General features: G+C 44.7%; 1 protein-coding gene across 3 annotated transcripts in view; it reads left to right on the top strand.

Annotated features, from left to right (window-relative positions):
* Window positions 1-1,137: 1,137 nt before the first annotated feature.
* Window positions 1,138-17,269, top strand: part of LOC118772796 (ATP-citrate synthase) — a 35,941-nt gene continuing 19,809 nt past the window's right edge. For 2 of the 3 annotated variants that reach the window (XM_036521428.1, XM_036521419.1), the window contains exons 1-6: window positions 1,139-1,385; window positions 8,877-9,052; window positions 10,093-10,215; window positions 13,804-13,866; window positions 14,055-14,245; window positions 15,372-15,451. In XM_036521428.1, coding sequence (XP_036377321.1) covers window positions 8,894-9,052; window positions 10,093-10,215; window positions 13,804-13,866; window positions 14,055-14,245; window positions 15,372-15,451 — 616 coding nt within the window. In that variant the 5' untranslated portion in view covers window positions 1,139-1,385; window positions 8,877-8,893. Of the gene's footprint in view, window positions 1,386-8,876; window positions 9,053-10,092; window positions 10,216-13,803; window positions 13,867-14,054; window positions 14,246-15,371; window positions 15,452-17,269 lie in introns of all 3 variants that reach the window. The other variant, XM_036521411.1, reaches the window with a different exon arrangement.

Genomic DNA, 17,269 nt, shown 5'->3' with positions numbered 1-17,269 from the left:
CCATTGATGCGTTTATTGTATGAGTTAACACCAGCATATTAAGAGTAGGGGTATTGCGGTCTGAGAACATTTGATTTTGATGTTGTAACATGGCATGCTATATATTACAGCCTCACAGAAGACTACTGGGTGCTCAGAATAACCTAATGACAGGACTAGGTTACCCTATGTAAGTGAGTAACCTCTGGCTAATCTGAGTGGGCACAGCAATAAAATAAGTGGCAGGGCACTCTCAAGTCTCCAACTGTCTACTGTACAGACCCTGATGGAGGTAGGAGGGGCTTTTGTTTCTCCACTCCTTTGTTGACTCAATTGTAGTTTCTATTAGAATAAAACCCTAGTCTCTGTTGCTAACAACACTGCATAATTTGTGTTGTTCCGTCATTGATAATTTTATCTGTCTGATTCATACATCTCAGGAGGTTAAATTATGCAAAAAATGCATGACACACTAAGGGATGGGAGATTTGCCAGAGTATTGGAAAGAAAGAATGGCCAGAGTGTCTACTTTGTTATGGTCCCACAACGAAGTTTGTCTCCAGTCAAAAATGAATCAGGCATTTTAAACAAGCAAAGCTACATTCTAAATCTGAATATGTTGTTGTAGACGTCTAAAATTATGCACAGTGCATATTTACTTCATACTTCTGGATTGTGTTTAACTATAGATATAGAATTATACTTCATTTAGGTATGGGGTGTTCCCCACCAGTCTCTGCACTGGTGGATGGCCAGGTTCGAATTCTGCACTGTCACCGAGCTACTCTTCCGTCCGTTGTGTAGCTAGGGTACAGCGACCTCGCGACTTCACAACCAGTTGTTTTACTCATCGAAAATTCCACGCATTCATTCCTGTTTGGACCAAAACCTCGCCGTGAAAAGTAAAGACCAATCAAGAGCAAATGCGCGAAACATTCGATCAGAAAATGCATCATTCGCACGGCGGTGATGTTATCCTCCAAATCAACGCAGCACTTAACGTGTAATAAATGTATGTTCACACCCTCGCGGTATGAAATCTTATCGCCATTTTGGCTTCCTTGTCCGTGATTTTAACGTCTCATACAGCAAGACGTGGCTGTCCAGAGATCAGTGAATCCCCTGCGATTCTACTTTAGAGTGTAGGGCGTGGGCGTGAACGTCGTGGAGCACGAGGATCACATGGTACAGTTTGGGCCAATGGGAGATCTGAGAGGTCAGGTAATCGTATCAGCAGATTATGAGGAGAGAGAAAACCGAGAGAAAGAATAGGAACACGTACAAGGCTGACACACCGGGGGCAGTGCGGTAGAAGTGTGTTCTTGGGCCGTACACCACACTGACAGGAGACAGTGTAATTTTACACGACTACCAAACTCCCGGACACTGCATTCTTGTTAAGTAAGGTAAGAATCTGATTTGGTCAGCACAACGTTATATAATTTAGTAGCTAGCTGTCCTACAAGATAGCTGGTTACATGTGGCTACTAGCCAAGAAGTGTTCCATGTAAGATCTTTGCTTAGATTTCGCGCTTAGGTTAGCGAGCTGCAGTTCAATTGTAGCTTCTCTTAGTTGCTTAGCAAGGTAGCTATCAATGTTATGGTTAGCCAGCTAGAGTTATATTATCAACAAGGTTGAGTTACATCGGGAGTAGTTTAACCAGTTAACTAGCTAGCTAACTAAACAAAATACTTGCATAGATGTGCATTTTTATTTTGCTTAACGAAACATCTTCCTGCAAATAAAGATGTAAACTGTGGTTTCAGGTTTTTAAAGTTGTCTTGCACCAAAATTTACGAAAGACTGTCTGACAGACTAGCTAAAACAACCAGTGAAAGTATAGTCTCACAAGATTAGAACATCTGAAGATTGTTAAACTTGTGAGGTAGTTTGCTAACTTGCCAGTTTGCTGGCTGGGTCGCAATAAATGTTAACTGGATTTAGCTATTAGACTAACAATGAACTGTTAATGGGTTCTATGCACAAACTACGATCCAACAAACGTAGGTTTGAAATTCAGCGACGTTAGTTGCATCACTTTACGAATGGTTGACACGAGGGCCACATCGCAATGGGATTAGCTACAAGGGTACCATCATTCATAGGTTTGTTTGTTCATCATTTTCAATAGACAATTGGCTAACCATAACACCGTAACGTTATGTTCTATATCATAAAGAAAGATAAAACAAACCTATTACCATTGAATTTAACAGTCGTGGCTCCAACTGTAATACGTATGTTTAAGTAATTTGATTTACCCATTTGTTACTCGCATAAACTAGTATTTTCGTTTTAAGCGAGAAGGTGTTTTGACAGGGTAATGCAATTCGTTTCTAGGACAATGAACGCCGTAAGAGGAAATCTTAGTTGCCCAGCTAGTACGCGGAGCAGAATAATTTTTAGAACTAAGGTGGATAAATATTAAATATTTTTTCTCGAGAGTGATACTTGCTTTTGAAATTCTGCTCGCTGCTTTACGTCCTTGTTTGCATAGTATTTCATCAACTTAGCAAACGGTTTCACAGGGGAGAACAGACCTCGACGTTGTGCAGATTTATCAAGCCTTCTTTACAGTTTTGGTAGTGGTTCACTTGGAGGGCGTGTACGAAGCAAGTTAGGTGAGTAAATGTAAATATGAAAACGTTGAACAGTTAAATGTATGCACAACCAGTTAAGCAGGCCGGTCAAGACTGATTCCTGCAGAAGGAATTCTCAGCGACATAAGGAGCAGTCATGCTTTTGAATGATGCGGTTTTCATTTGAATTTCTAGTTAAGGGTCGTATTTGTGCAATGACACATAGCCCTCACGTTAGTTAAGTCTCTAAGTCTAGCTGCCATACTCTTTGATGAGAGGTTCTCATCAATTTACGCTGGGTTGGGATGCACAGAACCCAGCATTTGCCAACACAGCATGGCGCATGTTTCCATTACAATGCGAACCTCTCAATCCCACCTGGCCCCAGTTAATGTTAAGTACCGGTTTACACTATTACAAATCTGGTGGTACACTACTACCCATTAAAAGTGAGCGCTGTAGTAGGCTTCCAAGTTTAGTAATCCTGTTTGAAAATCTGCTTCTTGCACACTCAAATTTGTTGATTTGAATTAGGCAGGTTTTAACATGAAGATTTACTGCTAAATGTGACATAGTGGCTTCTTGACAGAATTGGTGTTTCAACATCCAACATATTGGAACGCAAAGTACTACTATAATCTGTTTTTAAGAGGAAATTTGTGGCATGTTTCTGTCTGGACCAGCACTGAAGCTCATATATTCTCATGTTTTGCACACAGCCACTCTGTGCCCCCTCTGCCTCCATCAATACCCATCTATGTAAAAAAACAAGCGATTTACCAGCCCTTTATATTGCATCGGAGGGAGTTTTGTGATTTATCTTTGATCTTTTCTCTGCTTTGTCTTGCATTCACTGTCTTTCACATGCAGAGTTTTGATGAAACCTGACAATAATCTGTTGATATGCTTTAGTGCAATTTTTCCACTTACAGTGTGATAAACCATTCCCCTGCATACCCCTTCCCCCATGTTAATGCTACACTGATTTATTTGACATCCAATATTATCATCATATTATTTGCGTCACACATATTTGTATAAAGGTAAACTGGATTATAATTCTATGATTCTACCAGGGGTATTTTTGTTGTTCATCTATTTTTCCATATAGTAGAGACAAGAAAAGCGGAATGCAGAATGCAAGAAGTAATCCTTTTACAACACGACCATCATTAATGGCTCGTATTGTACTTTTGGTGCATGTCACTCTAATTTTGCATTGATAAACATTCTTTTTAAAATTTAATTGCAAATGGCACAGTGTGGTGGAAATAAAATAAAACCATTGTAAGCTGAAGTCCTTTTTTTATTTTGCCACATGTTTTTACCACACACTGGCTCACTGCCGAGATGATGATTTCTTCATTACTTTTTGGCACACACACTCATCCAGGATAACTTACAGAGCATGGATGCTAGCAGAGCAACAATGTTTACAGAGCTGAAATGGCAGCTGTACCTCAGAGTAGTGAATGCATGTAAGGTGTACAATCCAATGCAAAGTGCACAACAAGATTTTAAAATGTGTATATATATTTTATTATTTATTTATTTATTTTTTTTAAAAGCACGTAACAGCAACTATGTGAACGTCAAGTATTGGATGATGAATATTTTCTGCCGCTATAGCTGTGTTACTTTGCAGTCTGGGACAGGGACAGTGGCTGTTTCTCAAAGGAGGTAGAGAGGTTCAGAGCCAGGGAAGACTTGACTTTGTTGCTGTGTGATGTGCAACATTCCAAATGAGCCTTTGTATGTTTTGTGTTCCCCTCTTAAGTTATCTTCTCAAGATGGGCAGGTTTGGACTTTATGGCCTGGAGAGATGGAAGCATTATTATATTACTTTTCTCAAATGACTGTTCCTTTTGGAGTTGTCCCTCTTCTGAGTGCTCGGTGGGATGGATGGTGAATGGATATTACATAACATTTTTTTGTAACCGCTCCACTCTGCAAAAGCTTTAAGAGTGAACCACACCATTTTATCAGTGACCAGAGCTTGGAACTGATAAAGAGGATCTCGGTACCATTTAGAATAGCTGTGACAACATAAACCTGTGCTGTACTGGCATGAGGCCAGTACTAACACAGCAGCCTTTGTAATTCACAGTAGAGATTGCATGAAAACAAATGATTACATTAGTGGGTTTTTTTCCATCTGATTATGCATTTGCAGATATGCACATTCTCGCATTATTAATATGAGTAGAACTTAATTGTCGAGACAACTTGTTGAAGTCATTCTTCTGGCTTGTGGAGCAAGCAGCAAGGAGGCCACCCAGTGAATCACAGGCCGCCTCTTTCGCCAGCTCTTAGTCATGGTTTGCTTCCTTCTCTACAGGTGATGTATCATTGTGCTCGTTCTGACTGAGGATTTGCAACACAGCTGCAGGCTTGCTCCGTTGATCCTGCTGCTCCTATTCCGGTGTGGAAGGTGTCTGTGCTTCCCTTCCCTGATGTGCTGCTGATTGTCCATCCTCTCTGAGTGCTGTGCCTTTCAGCCCTTTACAGCAGAAAATGTCAGGCTGCTCCTTGGTGAAGAAGTATGCATCAGCACTGTAGATGCAGCAGTGTTGGCAATGCTGCCTGCTGTCCTGTCTGAAAATAATATTAAAAATGCCAGCATTCCCCACTTCTGTTGCACATGGGGTTTGAACTTGACAGCAAGACAAACCAGTCCCCAGTACTCACCATGGCAACTGAGAAGGGGGCTGTGCCTCTGTCAGATTGGAGGGGACAGTTCAGCCGTTGCCCTTCCTCCACTCCCCCCGGTGATTTCCCTGCAAAATCAGGAGCTGCTCATCACTAGCGCTCTGAGAGCACAGAGGGAGATCCGCAGTCTTTGATTACTTGTGTCCCTTTTAAAGGAAATCTGTAGTGAGATGATTTCCTGTTGGGTTCCAAACACAGAGGAGCACGGGGCTGTTCAGGACCTCTGGTTCACTGACAGTGCCACTCTGCATATAGCTGCAGATCCTGTAGTTAAGTGGATGTCCCTTCTGCTGTGACTTGTTTCATGTAAGTGTGGAGTGGCTGTTTGAAGTCTCAGCTTCTCTCTGATACAGGCAAAGTGTTGTTGGTGCTCATGTCCTTGATAGGAAGCTGTAGCTGCCACCATACTCCGCATGGAGTATTTCCTCCTCTTGCCATCTCTTAGGCCCTGTTCCTCGGCAGCATATGGCTTTGTTTAAACCAGCTGGAGACCTTTAATCGCAGTGGTCATGACCCTTTCATGAGGAGGCAGGGTAGCTCTTTTGTTGACTCAGAGAGAATGGGCCTCCTAAATTTTAATATTGGATATGTATATGTGGTGTGGATCGCACCATTTCACACCCTTTCCGGTAAGCAATTTATTGGTTGCGTCACAGCCATTCTAAAGACATGAGTTTGTTCCTTGTTTGTTGGAGCAGGAAAACGCCGATCATTTAAATGTTTTTACAGTTAGTACATCACTCAATCTTGTGATTTGTTGATATTTTTCCAGGAAAGGATGCTAAGTTATGCAAAAGACTCCACACACCCTGACACTCCCTTTCTCAAGCATTTCTTTTGTGATAAATGGAACAGAACAAGGTTTTCTGTGTAATTCCATATAATTCCTTATTTGCTTGACTTTGAGAGTACCTTTTGTGTGTATATTGTGACGACAGCTGACCCAGATGGAACAGTCCCAAGGGATTCCCTCAGTAGGGGGGGTCTTTACAGACAAAAAACAGCAAGACAACCTTTCACCTAAATTGTGCATAGTATGAGAGTTGTGAGGACACGCATTCATTACTGATTAGGACTGCTGCAGTTGTGTTTCTCATGTAGCACACTGCGTTAGGCGTGCAGTCTGGCAGTCTGTGTGCAGAAACTGAGCGTTGCGGCACGCCCACAAAGACTCCTCTGTGGGCTGGAGGGCCTGGAGCAGGAACACTGGGCTGTGTGTGTGTGTAAGACGACTGCGAAACCAGAATTACACAGCTTGTAGTTCCCCCTTTGAATGAAAAGCAGGAATATTTACCTTATGACAGCTGTCTTACCAGGAGAGGTTCATTGCCTGATTTGATTTAACTCCATCAGTGCAAACCACAAACTTACAAATACCTTAGTCTCCACACCTTCAGCCCCGCCCACATTTCTTTCCGCATTCCTAGTGTGACAGAGCTGGCCCTTGGTCATGGAGCCATGTTTCCATGACTGACATGCTGATCTCTAAAGATCTAAAGGAGCACACATATCACCCAAACAGCAGCATCCCTGTTCACCAGACTGTTTCTCTGTGTTGCAGAGCAGAGTGTAAATGGACTGTGTCTACGTAGATATACAAGTTCTGCCACAAAATTATCAGTCTGTGGAACCGATTCCCAGGGTGAGAAGAAGGATAAAAGTAAATGGCTACTAGATGGAGTTTAATCTCCTTGTCAGTGACACACTGTCAGGTCTGACTGCACCGTAGCCTGACTCAGCAGTAACTTATGCTGGCATTGCAGCTGACCCTAAGGACACAGAAGGTCAGGATTTGGCAAGCCAAAGCCGTCATACCTATTAAATGGATCCATTATTATACCCCCTTGTTAGCATTGATTCTTAGGGGGGGTGCCGTTTTCTGTGCATGTTTACTTTAAAGGGAAGTTGGGTTTGTCATTGTCTTCAAACTCTAGAGGAAGCAGGGAAAATTGCTTTTTTGCAAAAGTGTTTAAAATTTGAACATGATCACAATAAGCTTCCCCTTTGCTTCTGATACGGTGTGTCCTGTGGTAAATCCAGCAAGATTGTAAGTGTTCTGCGTATCTGTTGTGGTGTGAAGAAGGAATTACCCTTGGTCTGTTATGCTCAATTTTCTTACTTTCAAATAGATCAAGAGATATAACATGAACACAATCAACTTCACTGTTTCTGTGTGAGTGTGTGTCTGGGTGTGTGTTCAGGTCCCCCTCTGTTTGTGTGTCAGAAAGGACTTGCTGGTGTTTGTGCCAGTGGGCACTCCATGTCCTTGATTGTTTGAAGAGACCAGGAGCAGCACCCATTACTGCATTACTGAGTCAGGTCTGGGGCTAATCGACTGAGCGATGTCACCACTGATTCGGCTAGAAAGTTATTTTTAGCAGTGCAATCAGGGGAAAAAAATGAGGAAAGGGAGGTGGTGGAACACACCGGAAGGAAAGAAAACAGATGACCGGACATAAACCTCAGCCAGGTGGATCTAGAAAATCATTCTGTAATATCCTCTGAATAGATATGCTTATATAGGATGTAGGAGCAGAAACCACAACCCAGGGTTCTCAGAAGTCTACAACATGAGACCCAAGTCTCGGCCTGTCTGTATCTGATTTGTTTTCATGTCTGCGTTATTGTAGAACTTACTTTGTGATGGTACTATGTGTTTAATTTCTAGTTGCTGCAAAATTAGGGATGATGGATAATAACGTGAAATTGAAATTCCCCTCTTAAATGCTTAACTCTCTGTTCAGGCTGTGCATAGTACTGTAACCAACTGAATTCTTTGGATGATTATTCTAATGTACACTAATGTTAGATCGCATAACTGCTTAGGTCTTACTGCACATTTGATTCTGCTGTGTATCAGCTGAATATCATGAAAGACATGACAACTTTATGATAAATGTAAATGTGTTTGTAGGAATGTCATTTTAATACTGCATTTTATACTCAACAGCAAACAGCAGCTTCTGATAGATAAGTCGAGGGTTTAGAGTCCATTATGTTGTGCAGTTGGTTATTTATGGGTTATGCTCTTATAGCATATATTTTATAAATGTTTCATATATATGTACATGTAATACATAAATATTTATGTTGTTGTTATACTTACATACATATGCACAGACACATATACATATATCTGTCTTTCTGTCTTTCTTGTTCTCTCTATCCTGCTGACCTGTCTGACCTGCCCACTGTCTGTGTGCTGTGAAGCATCTCAGCAAGACTTATCCAGAGAAAAAGTCTATTTTCTTACTTTCCAGCTGATGTAACTTTCAGTGAAATGTCACTTTATCTTGCTTATGGGGGAAGTTCTTTTCTCTAAACTGTTGTGTATTTTATCTCTTACTTATAAGCTGTGTTCCTGTAAGGGTCTCCTCCTCCTTTCTTGAAATAAAACTCAAAATGGTTCACTATTAAAGGACAGATCTGACCACACCTCCTGTGAGGGTGTAGTTTGGAAGAAGATCCACAGAGCTGCTCCCTGGCACCCCTCTGTATGAAAACTGGCAATAACAGAGGGAGACGTGTGACAGGCACGAAACGTGGGAGTCAGGTCCTCACCCACCTCCAACCTGATTGGTGTCCATCCTCCCTGTCCTCTCTCCCAGGGTACCTCTGAGCAGCCATGTCGGCCAAAGCCATCTCCGAGCAGACGGGGAAGGAGTTCCTCTACAAGTACATCTGTACCTCGGCTGCCGTGCAGAACCGCTTCAAGTACGCCAGCGTGACGGCCGACACCGACTGGGACCGGCTCACGCAGGACCACCCCTGGCTGCTCACTGAGGTGAGGCCCCAAGGCTCTCTGCCTCACACCCCCCTTTCTCCGTTCCACCATCATATGAAGTCAGTCAATTCAGCAAATCCATATTTAGCAAAGAAAGAATTAGATTCTTGCCCTTAGGCAAGGCAAGCCGGAGATCACATTAAAGCATTCCATATATTTAAAATGAAAGGGACGAGAGATCGATTGTTAAAGTTAGCTCAGTTTTAAGTTTTCAAATGGGAGTTTTAATAGGAAATGACATTTATTTTTCCTTTAACTTCCTCTAACAGATCATAATATGATGGCCGTTAATTATGAGTCATCTGTTGGACGATGCTTTAAAATGTCTCTCCCTGGATCTTTCCAGGGCAGGGCACAGTTTAAGTGCTTTATCTAGAGGTCAGAGAGGAACTGGAGAGCTGGGACACAGCAACAGCGGCAGTGACAGTGACTGGATTGATTAGAAAATTACATTAACTTTCACAGGGATCTTTAGGCTGACAGGCTTCCAGAATGAAATGGCTTAGCTTAGGCAATTCATTCTCTAGCAAACCCCCCTGCCCCCACCACCGTATCCATTACAAATGACACCTGCAAGGTAACTTGTGAGAGTCCTTCTCTCGGCAACACAATTTGTTGCATCTGAGCAAACAGGAAAACCAATTTATCTGTTTGTGTAACTATTGGGTTTGTGACACTTCTTCTCTAGGAGCTGATAAATGGCAGTCACATGGTCTGAATCATGTTTTGTTTGGCTCAGGGTGCTTGTGTTTTATGGACAGTTTTCAGCGGCAGTATCTTGGTAACTACCCTTCCTGTAAGGCAAAGTGCCCGCAACGCAACCGTAAGCATAACCGGACAGGTCTCATACAAAACGTCCCTGTCATTGAACCAGTGCCATTTCTGTGCCAGTGGTGCTTGTAAGAGAATTTGGTGCAGCTGTGTATAAAGGATCAGTATGGCGGTCAGTGCCGTGTTCTACCTTACGCAGCACTCCCTGACAATGCCTCAGGTGTGCTGTGTCATGCGGTGACAGTTGTGCCATCTCGTCCATCTCACAGCGGCTGGTGGTGAAGCCAGACCAGCTGATAAAGCGGCGGGGGAAGCTGGGCCTGGTGGGCGTCAACCTGGACCTGAGTGGCGTGCAGGAGTGGCTGAAGGCACGCCTCATGAGGGAGACGACGGTGAGTCAAGAGGTGTGACGTCTGCAACCTGTCAGCGACCTACAGCTTCTCATGCATTCAAATAAGATGTCATGGTTTACAAAAAGTATATATCATATACATATTTTATACTTCTTCACTCATATTTCCACCTACAGGAAGTATGAATGAAGAAGAATAAAAGAGAGTAATAAGGGACAATGTAGGTGTCACTTTTGGAGCCATACTCCTCCTCATTGGCCTGCTCAACGGAGGCTGAACTCCTCCGTCTCACTCCCTTCTGTTGCACTCATGTATATTATTATAGCTTGTAAAGGCGTCTTGGTTAAGCAGTATCCGCTTCACTCACAGGCTAGAGGTTCACTGCACATGTACATAATGGTGGCTAGAAATAATTTGTAAGTCAAGTCATGACCTTTTGGTAGGGTTTATGGGGTCTGATTATTAATAATGAGAAGGATGCTGTGAAAGGCAAATAATCCCTAAACAGTTGATAAATGTATTGAAATAATTAGTGAACACGCATAGCATAAAGAGGAGAGTTAGCACTTGTTTTTGTGCGTCTGAGTGCAGTGAGTAAAGGGAGATCAGTGTTTACTCATAAACCCGCCCTAGATCGACCACGTTAAGCACATCACTGGTAAGAGACCAATGGAAAGAGCCCTGAGGTCAGGGCTGGAGTCACTCAGGCGTGGCAGGTACCACGGCCGTGATTACCAGCACAACCTGCCTTCTCGATGGGAGCCAAATAGCTCAGATCATCAGCGATAGGGACAGCATTCAGTTATTCACTGGCTCCTTATCAGTACAGGTGTGTGAATGGTGGTTATAGTGACAGGTGGCATTTACGACTGACTTTGGTCCTTTGCATTCTCCAAACTGAACTGTGGACCTTGTGTTTGATGAGCAGTCCATCAGTCTGACAGGCCAGGGAGTAAATTCACACACCCATGTATACACAGTATACATACTGTGTTGAATCAGTGTGCCATGAACCATTTTTACACCAGCTTTAGTGTGTAAGCCTATATGTCATAAATCATTCTAAACAAGGTTCAGTATATATGAGACATGTGGCAGCCACCTACAGCCCTTGTTGTGTTATACTGGCTAGGTTTGATCAAAATGTCACCCAAAGCAGACCGTAAATCAAAGCAGTGAAGCCTAAGTTTTCAAATTGGCCTCTTGCATGGATGAAGGGAAGGATTTATCTCTCAGAATGGCTTGATCCGTGTCAAGTGTAAACAGTAGTGTCAGGATGTCGCAAACAGATTTTTGTGCACATACCTTGCATGCGTTATAAGCTTACTGCGCGCCCCATTCACACAAGGTGGGAACCAACTTAATGTGGCTTTAGGCTCAGTGGCATGAGTATGTGATTTTTTTTTTGCAGTTTCTGTCTGGTTTGATCTCTCTGCACGCGTGACGGCTGGCTCTGTGCTGAGAGTGTGCCGGTGAATGCAGCCGTCCTCCCCCCCCCCCCCCTCCCATTGTTTGGACCCAGTCAGTGTACGGCGCGCAGGCCCTGCTGTGTCAGTGTTTATTCACTGTTAAAAATCCGGTCTGGCTGCCTGAGACTCTCTCCCTGCCGGAGCTCCTTCAGCCCCGGCCCCGGCGCAGTTGGTTCATTTTGCACTTTGCCGTGCTCTGACTCGTCTGTGTTACTGGCTCACATCTGGTCTAGATATCTCCAGCGGGCCAAACGCAGTCCTGCAGGGGGCCGTGGCTGCGTCAGACCCGGTATAACTCACAACCCTGGTGGAGACACAGTGACGGAGGGAGGGCCGCTTTGGGAATGACGAGCAGCCCCTGAGCTCATTCGCATTTCCTGTTCTTGCCACACACACACACACACACACACGCACACACACATCATGCTTTTCGCATGGGCGTCAGGCATTTGCACATTTGACAGCCAAGGTTAGGGGCCTAGGTCCAGGTTTAGAATTACAACAGAGGCATGGAGTCAGTTTGCGCACTATAAATGTCGGAACTTGGAGGGACATGCTTGAAATACTTGCAGTCATACAAAAAAAATCAATAATGTCCACCACACTCCCCCCTCCTTTTCTCCCTATTTTATTGCTCTCGTTTTTTTCTTTTGTTTGTTTTGTCCGTTCCCCCGCACCCTCCCGCGCTGTCTTCGTGAGGAAAAGTGTGATAAGCGTCAGAGCCCAACGTCGCAGTTTCGGCTCGGTCACCGGTAAATTGGCACCGCTCCCTCGAGAGCCATAAAAGCCTGGAGGGCGGCTCTGTTCCGCGGCGGGCTGGCTTTCCACTTCCCGTCTTTTCCATTCTTTTTTTTTTTCCATCCCTCTGTCGCTTAAATGTCACCGTTCGCCTCTCTCGCAAATGGCAGCCTCTTCTGTGCGCTCCCCCGTGTGATTCGTTTGTTCTGGGCTCGCTGCCGCCGGGGGGACATTAGACCTAATGGCTGCCCTGCGAACACAGGTTTAGCCCTTGGCATTAAGCAACAGTGATGTTTTTTGCAGAGCTGTAGAGCTTTTGAAAAGTGACATAAAATCAATTTAGAGTCAGGGCTGCTGTTCCCAAACTCCAGTGCAAATGTCTGCAAGGAACAATTAATTGTAGTTGTTGCCAGTTCTTCTTCCAAAACCCTTTTGCCTATGCAATTATGCATGGCCATAGCAAACATCCTGTTTTTTTATCTTTCATCTCAGAGTGTTATGCAGCAGAGCAGAGACTGAGGACTTTGAAAGTGAAACAGTGCAAGTGTGAGGGCAGTGAGAATAAGGCTAAAACTACAGGAGAAGAGCACCAGCGTCTGTAGGTACCCCACAATAAAGGAACCCACATATAATATTTCACCAGGTGGAGCAGAACCAGAAATACAGGCCATCTCTGAGGCATTTATCATTGCAGCCAGGTGTTTATACGCTGACAGTAGAGTGAGTGGGAGAGTGAGTGAGAGAAAGAGGGAAGCTTGCACTGAAGGTGGTATGCAGTACAGTTTCTGCATGGATAGTGGCTCCTCGCTCTTTGGCCCTGTGCAGTGACCGAGGGAGACATGGAGTGCAGTGTGAGAGGAAGTTTAACTCTATAATGGGAGACATGGTGTAAGACTAATTATTGCTGTGGGTACAACTGAGTGGGAGCTATCGTGGAGTTACATGAATGAATCTGCCAGTGTCCTGGGGCTCGGGTGGTGTCCTGGCCACTGATTTTTGTTCAGTCCACGTGCATGTTTTGGTAAGGCTGCTGCTCACTCTGCTGTTGATCTAAAACTTCCTGAAGGATGTCTGCATTTAGCTTGTGTTGTAACTTGAGGAGTGCCTCAGTCTGTCCCATTTATTTTTCCATTGCCTTTTCCTTGAATTCATTCCACTGGTGTTGACAACCAATCAGTGTGTGAACCCCGTGGTATGTCACACCCCTCTAGATACACTTTGCTCTTTCTCCACTTAAACAGCTTAGGGGCTGTAGTGAGTACTGATCTGTTGGTGAAGTCAGTTTAGTTCATATCACATTGATTACTTAACATATCACTTTGTATGCAAGTCACAGAACTCAACAGCCCTTCATCACCACTCAATAGTCCTTGCTTTTTTTTAGCTTTTCAAATAACTGTATGTTTATTTTTTTCCCCAGGTGGGAAAGGCTAAGGGTGTCCTGAAGAATTTCCTCATTGAGCCATTTGTAGCCCACAAACAGGTATGTCTCTTCTCCCCCCCCCCCCAAGGTCTGAGTTGGTTGGATGCGTATTGTTGTTTCCCCAAATGTCACAAGCTACCCATCTCCCTGTCATCTGTTTAAAAGCTGTGCCCACCTTTGCTGCTCATAGTCAGTGGAATTTGTTTACTCCTGTGTTTGTCTGCAAGTTAGGCATCTCTCTGTTTCAGGAGGAGGAGTTCTACGTGTGCATCTACGCCACGCGCGAGGGAGACCACGTGCTCTTCCACCACGAGGGCGGAGTGGACGTGGGGGATGTGGACGCCAAAGCCCAGAAGCTCCTGGTGGGAGTGGATGAGAAGCTGAGCGAGGATGAGGTGAAGAGCCAGCTGCTGACCCACGTGCCCCCGGATAAGAAAGAGTGAGTGATGGGGGCTGAAGGGAGGGGGGGATGTACTCAGTCACATGACCCATCAAGGACTACTGAAAGAAAGCTGCTAAGGGTGTGTCTGAAAGGAAGGAGTTGGTATAGGTGATTGCCTAAAGATTTGGGAGCCATCATCTGGTCGATAAATTATGCCTCCCTCCCCCAAATCAGTTTGTTACCCGATACCTTATTTCAAGCACGTCAGTAGAGCTTGTCATTTATTTTTATGGGTTTAGTGCAACAAGCAGCCCCCTCACAGAAGCTGCCCTCTCTGACAACCTGACAGCGGAGCTTGGCTGGAGCTCGCAGACGGCAGCGCTACCTGTCCAACCGGTCCAGGCCAGTGTAGCCCCGGGTCTATGGTCCTGTCAGAACCTGACAGGAGGGTCCGAAGTGCTCTTCGTATTCTGCCAGGCCCTCTGTGCTAACAGCAGCCAACAGGCAGAGGTGAAGGAGCGACAGACTTCCATGCCCAGCTCCCTCAGAAACTGACAAGGTGGAAAACAGTTCCCCTGGAGCTTCATCCCTCTCCCATGACAAGACTGGGAGGACCAAATTAGATTTTTTTTCATTTATTTATAGCCCTGCACACGCAAGCTGTTGGGGGATGGAGTGGCTCGTGTGTTTTGTAGCTGTTAAATTTCAGCCTCATGTCGGCCTCATAATCAGGATGATTAATGGGCAGCCCAGCCATGGTAAACATCGTGGGCTGATGGGAAACTGAGCAGCGAGATCCCTTTGATTAACACAGCAGACAACCTCCTGTGTGCTGCGATGCAAAGGGAGATTTCCCAATCGAGTTATATTATAAGACTGGGTACCTGATGGAGTAACCAAATTCTTTGGATGTACATACAGCACTTTTATCTGTTTACTTCTGTCTAACGGTTAACAATATCCTGGTGCAACCACCGCATGATCAACTAGTGTCAGCTTTTCAAATTACAAATGTGAAGTTGAATTGCCCTCAGATTTAAGTTCCTTAAAATTACAAGTGGGAAGGAAATATCCTGGTTATGGGTTAACTGAAAGACCAATCAGAATTTCCTTCTTGTGCACTTTTTACACAGTAAATTAGCAAATGCTTTGTTTGTTGTTTGACTGTTTTGCTGTCCCACAGGATTCTGGCCAGCTTCATAGTGGGGCTCTTCAATCTGTATGAGGACCTATACTTCACCTACCTGGAGATCAATCCCCTGGGTACGCCCCCTGCACCTCCCACAAGGAATTCCAGAACTGTAAAACTTCCAAACACTAGAGACATATGACCTCTCTCCGTCACAGGCGAAGAGTTACCAGACAGGAACATTCTTAGATGGTCTCCAGCAAACATGAATTGCAAGAAAGCAAGGTTACGAGCTGATATGCAACAGCCTGCTCAAAGGAGGGTGTCAGCCGTTCATTGATGAATTTCTCATAAAGCATCTGTCGAAAAATCCCAATCAGCTCAGCAGCTTCCAAATTATAACAGACATCTGTTTCCCTTTCATCATTCCTGTACGCCTCCTCAGACAGAATGCAGTAGTAATGGCAATAACAAGATATTTCACTTAAAAGCCCTCAGCCGAGCTGGCTTCACAATGTCAGCTGCTGCGTATGTGTAGAGATGGGAGAGAGGAAATGGAAAGTCTCAAAAATATTATTTTTTTTAAACATAACTCATCCCTTTAGGCATAACACAGGATATTTATCTGTACAAAATCCTCAAAAACTACATTAATAATCCATAATGAATTAATTGCTTTTTTAAAAAAATGAAAGCAGTGTATCTTTTGATGTGTATTAATGAGGGCCCGCAGTGATAGCCCTGTAGCAGATGTTCCTGTGCAGATGCCGCTGCTTTGATGTGCTTCCCGTCGCGGGCAGAGAGTGCAGCGTGCTCCCTGTGGCTGGGCTCTCGCGTCTCCCTTTTCCCCATTCTGCCGAAAGTTTGCTCCAACTCTGCCCCTCTGGAGGCTTCCAGGGTCTGTTTGTGCAGTCAAAACATCCGTCTGGTTGAAATGAAAAGTAAAGTAACTTCAAACACCCAAATGCGAGTGGGCTTGAAGTTCCTCATTAAGGTAGAAGCGATTGCACCTTGAATCTGAAACGGCAACAGTGACAACCACACATGAGCTTAAGCTCAGAAGCAGATTATTTCCTGCCATATTAGTCAGACAACGCTGCCTGTTTGACAAGGCACCCATCATAATGTGAGGCGTCTGCTTGACTTGGTCAGTGATGGGTATTATGTCTACATCTTCATTCAGTTTGAGCCTTAGTGTTACTGGCCCTGTTGCCTCCAACGGACTGTTCCCCTGTGACCGTGTCCACTGCCGCGCGGAACAGAAGCAGCCCTGTCTGCTGTGGCCGGCAGAGCCGCTCCCCCAGCTGGCGAGAGGTGTCGGTGTGGGCTTCTCGCCAGGGCAGTGTGATCACTTGTGCGCTCACGAGGACTGTGGCAGGCAGGAGCAGGTGAGCCGCGGCTCAGTGCCTGTAACCCGATCACTCCTCTGTGCGGTCCACTCAGTGCTGCATTAAAACAAACGCCTCCCACGTCACACATCCCACTCGGCTGAGCTGTTGCGTCTGGGAGGCGGAGAGCTAGCAGCCACGTCACGCGGGCACAGCCAGTTCATCTCATTCAATTACGGAGGCTGTTGAGAGAATTCCAGGGAGTACACTCTCCTGGTGTTTTTATACTCTTCATAGCCGTACACCTGCTGGGGTCTGGACCTTGCCATGTACACGACGCAGAGAATGTAAATCACCAGACGTGGAGCAGGAGAGTAGAGGAGGGGAGGGGAGGGGAGGTGTTCTGCCCAACATAGCCATGTGACTGAAACCTGAGTGCTACCAAGCTTTTCACTCTTATCAGAAGACACATTCCATGTACTTTTGAGGTGCTGTTGCACATTCCTGTCCAAACATTGCACTTACAGTTTAACACTGTGGAACAACAGAATGTATGGCATGTCATAGGCATTTTTATGATAAAGATTAAAAAGCAGTGTTAATTTATTTACTAGGAATGTTGTG

Source organism: Megalops cyprinoides, chromosome 1 (genome assembly GCF_013368585.1).
Source record: "Megalops cyprinoides isolate fMegCyp1 chromosome 1, fMegCyp1.pri, whole genome shotgun sequence".
NCBI classification, from domain to species: domain Eukaryota; kingdom Metazoa; phylum Chordata; class Actinopteri; order Elopiformes; family Megalopidae; genus Megalops; species Megalops cyprinoides.
This window is presented reverse-complemented; position numbering and strand designations above follow the sequence as displayed.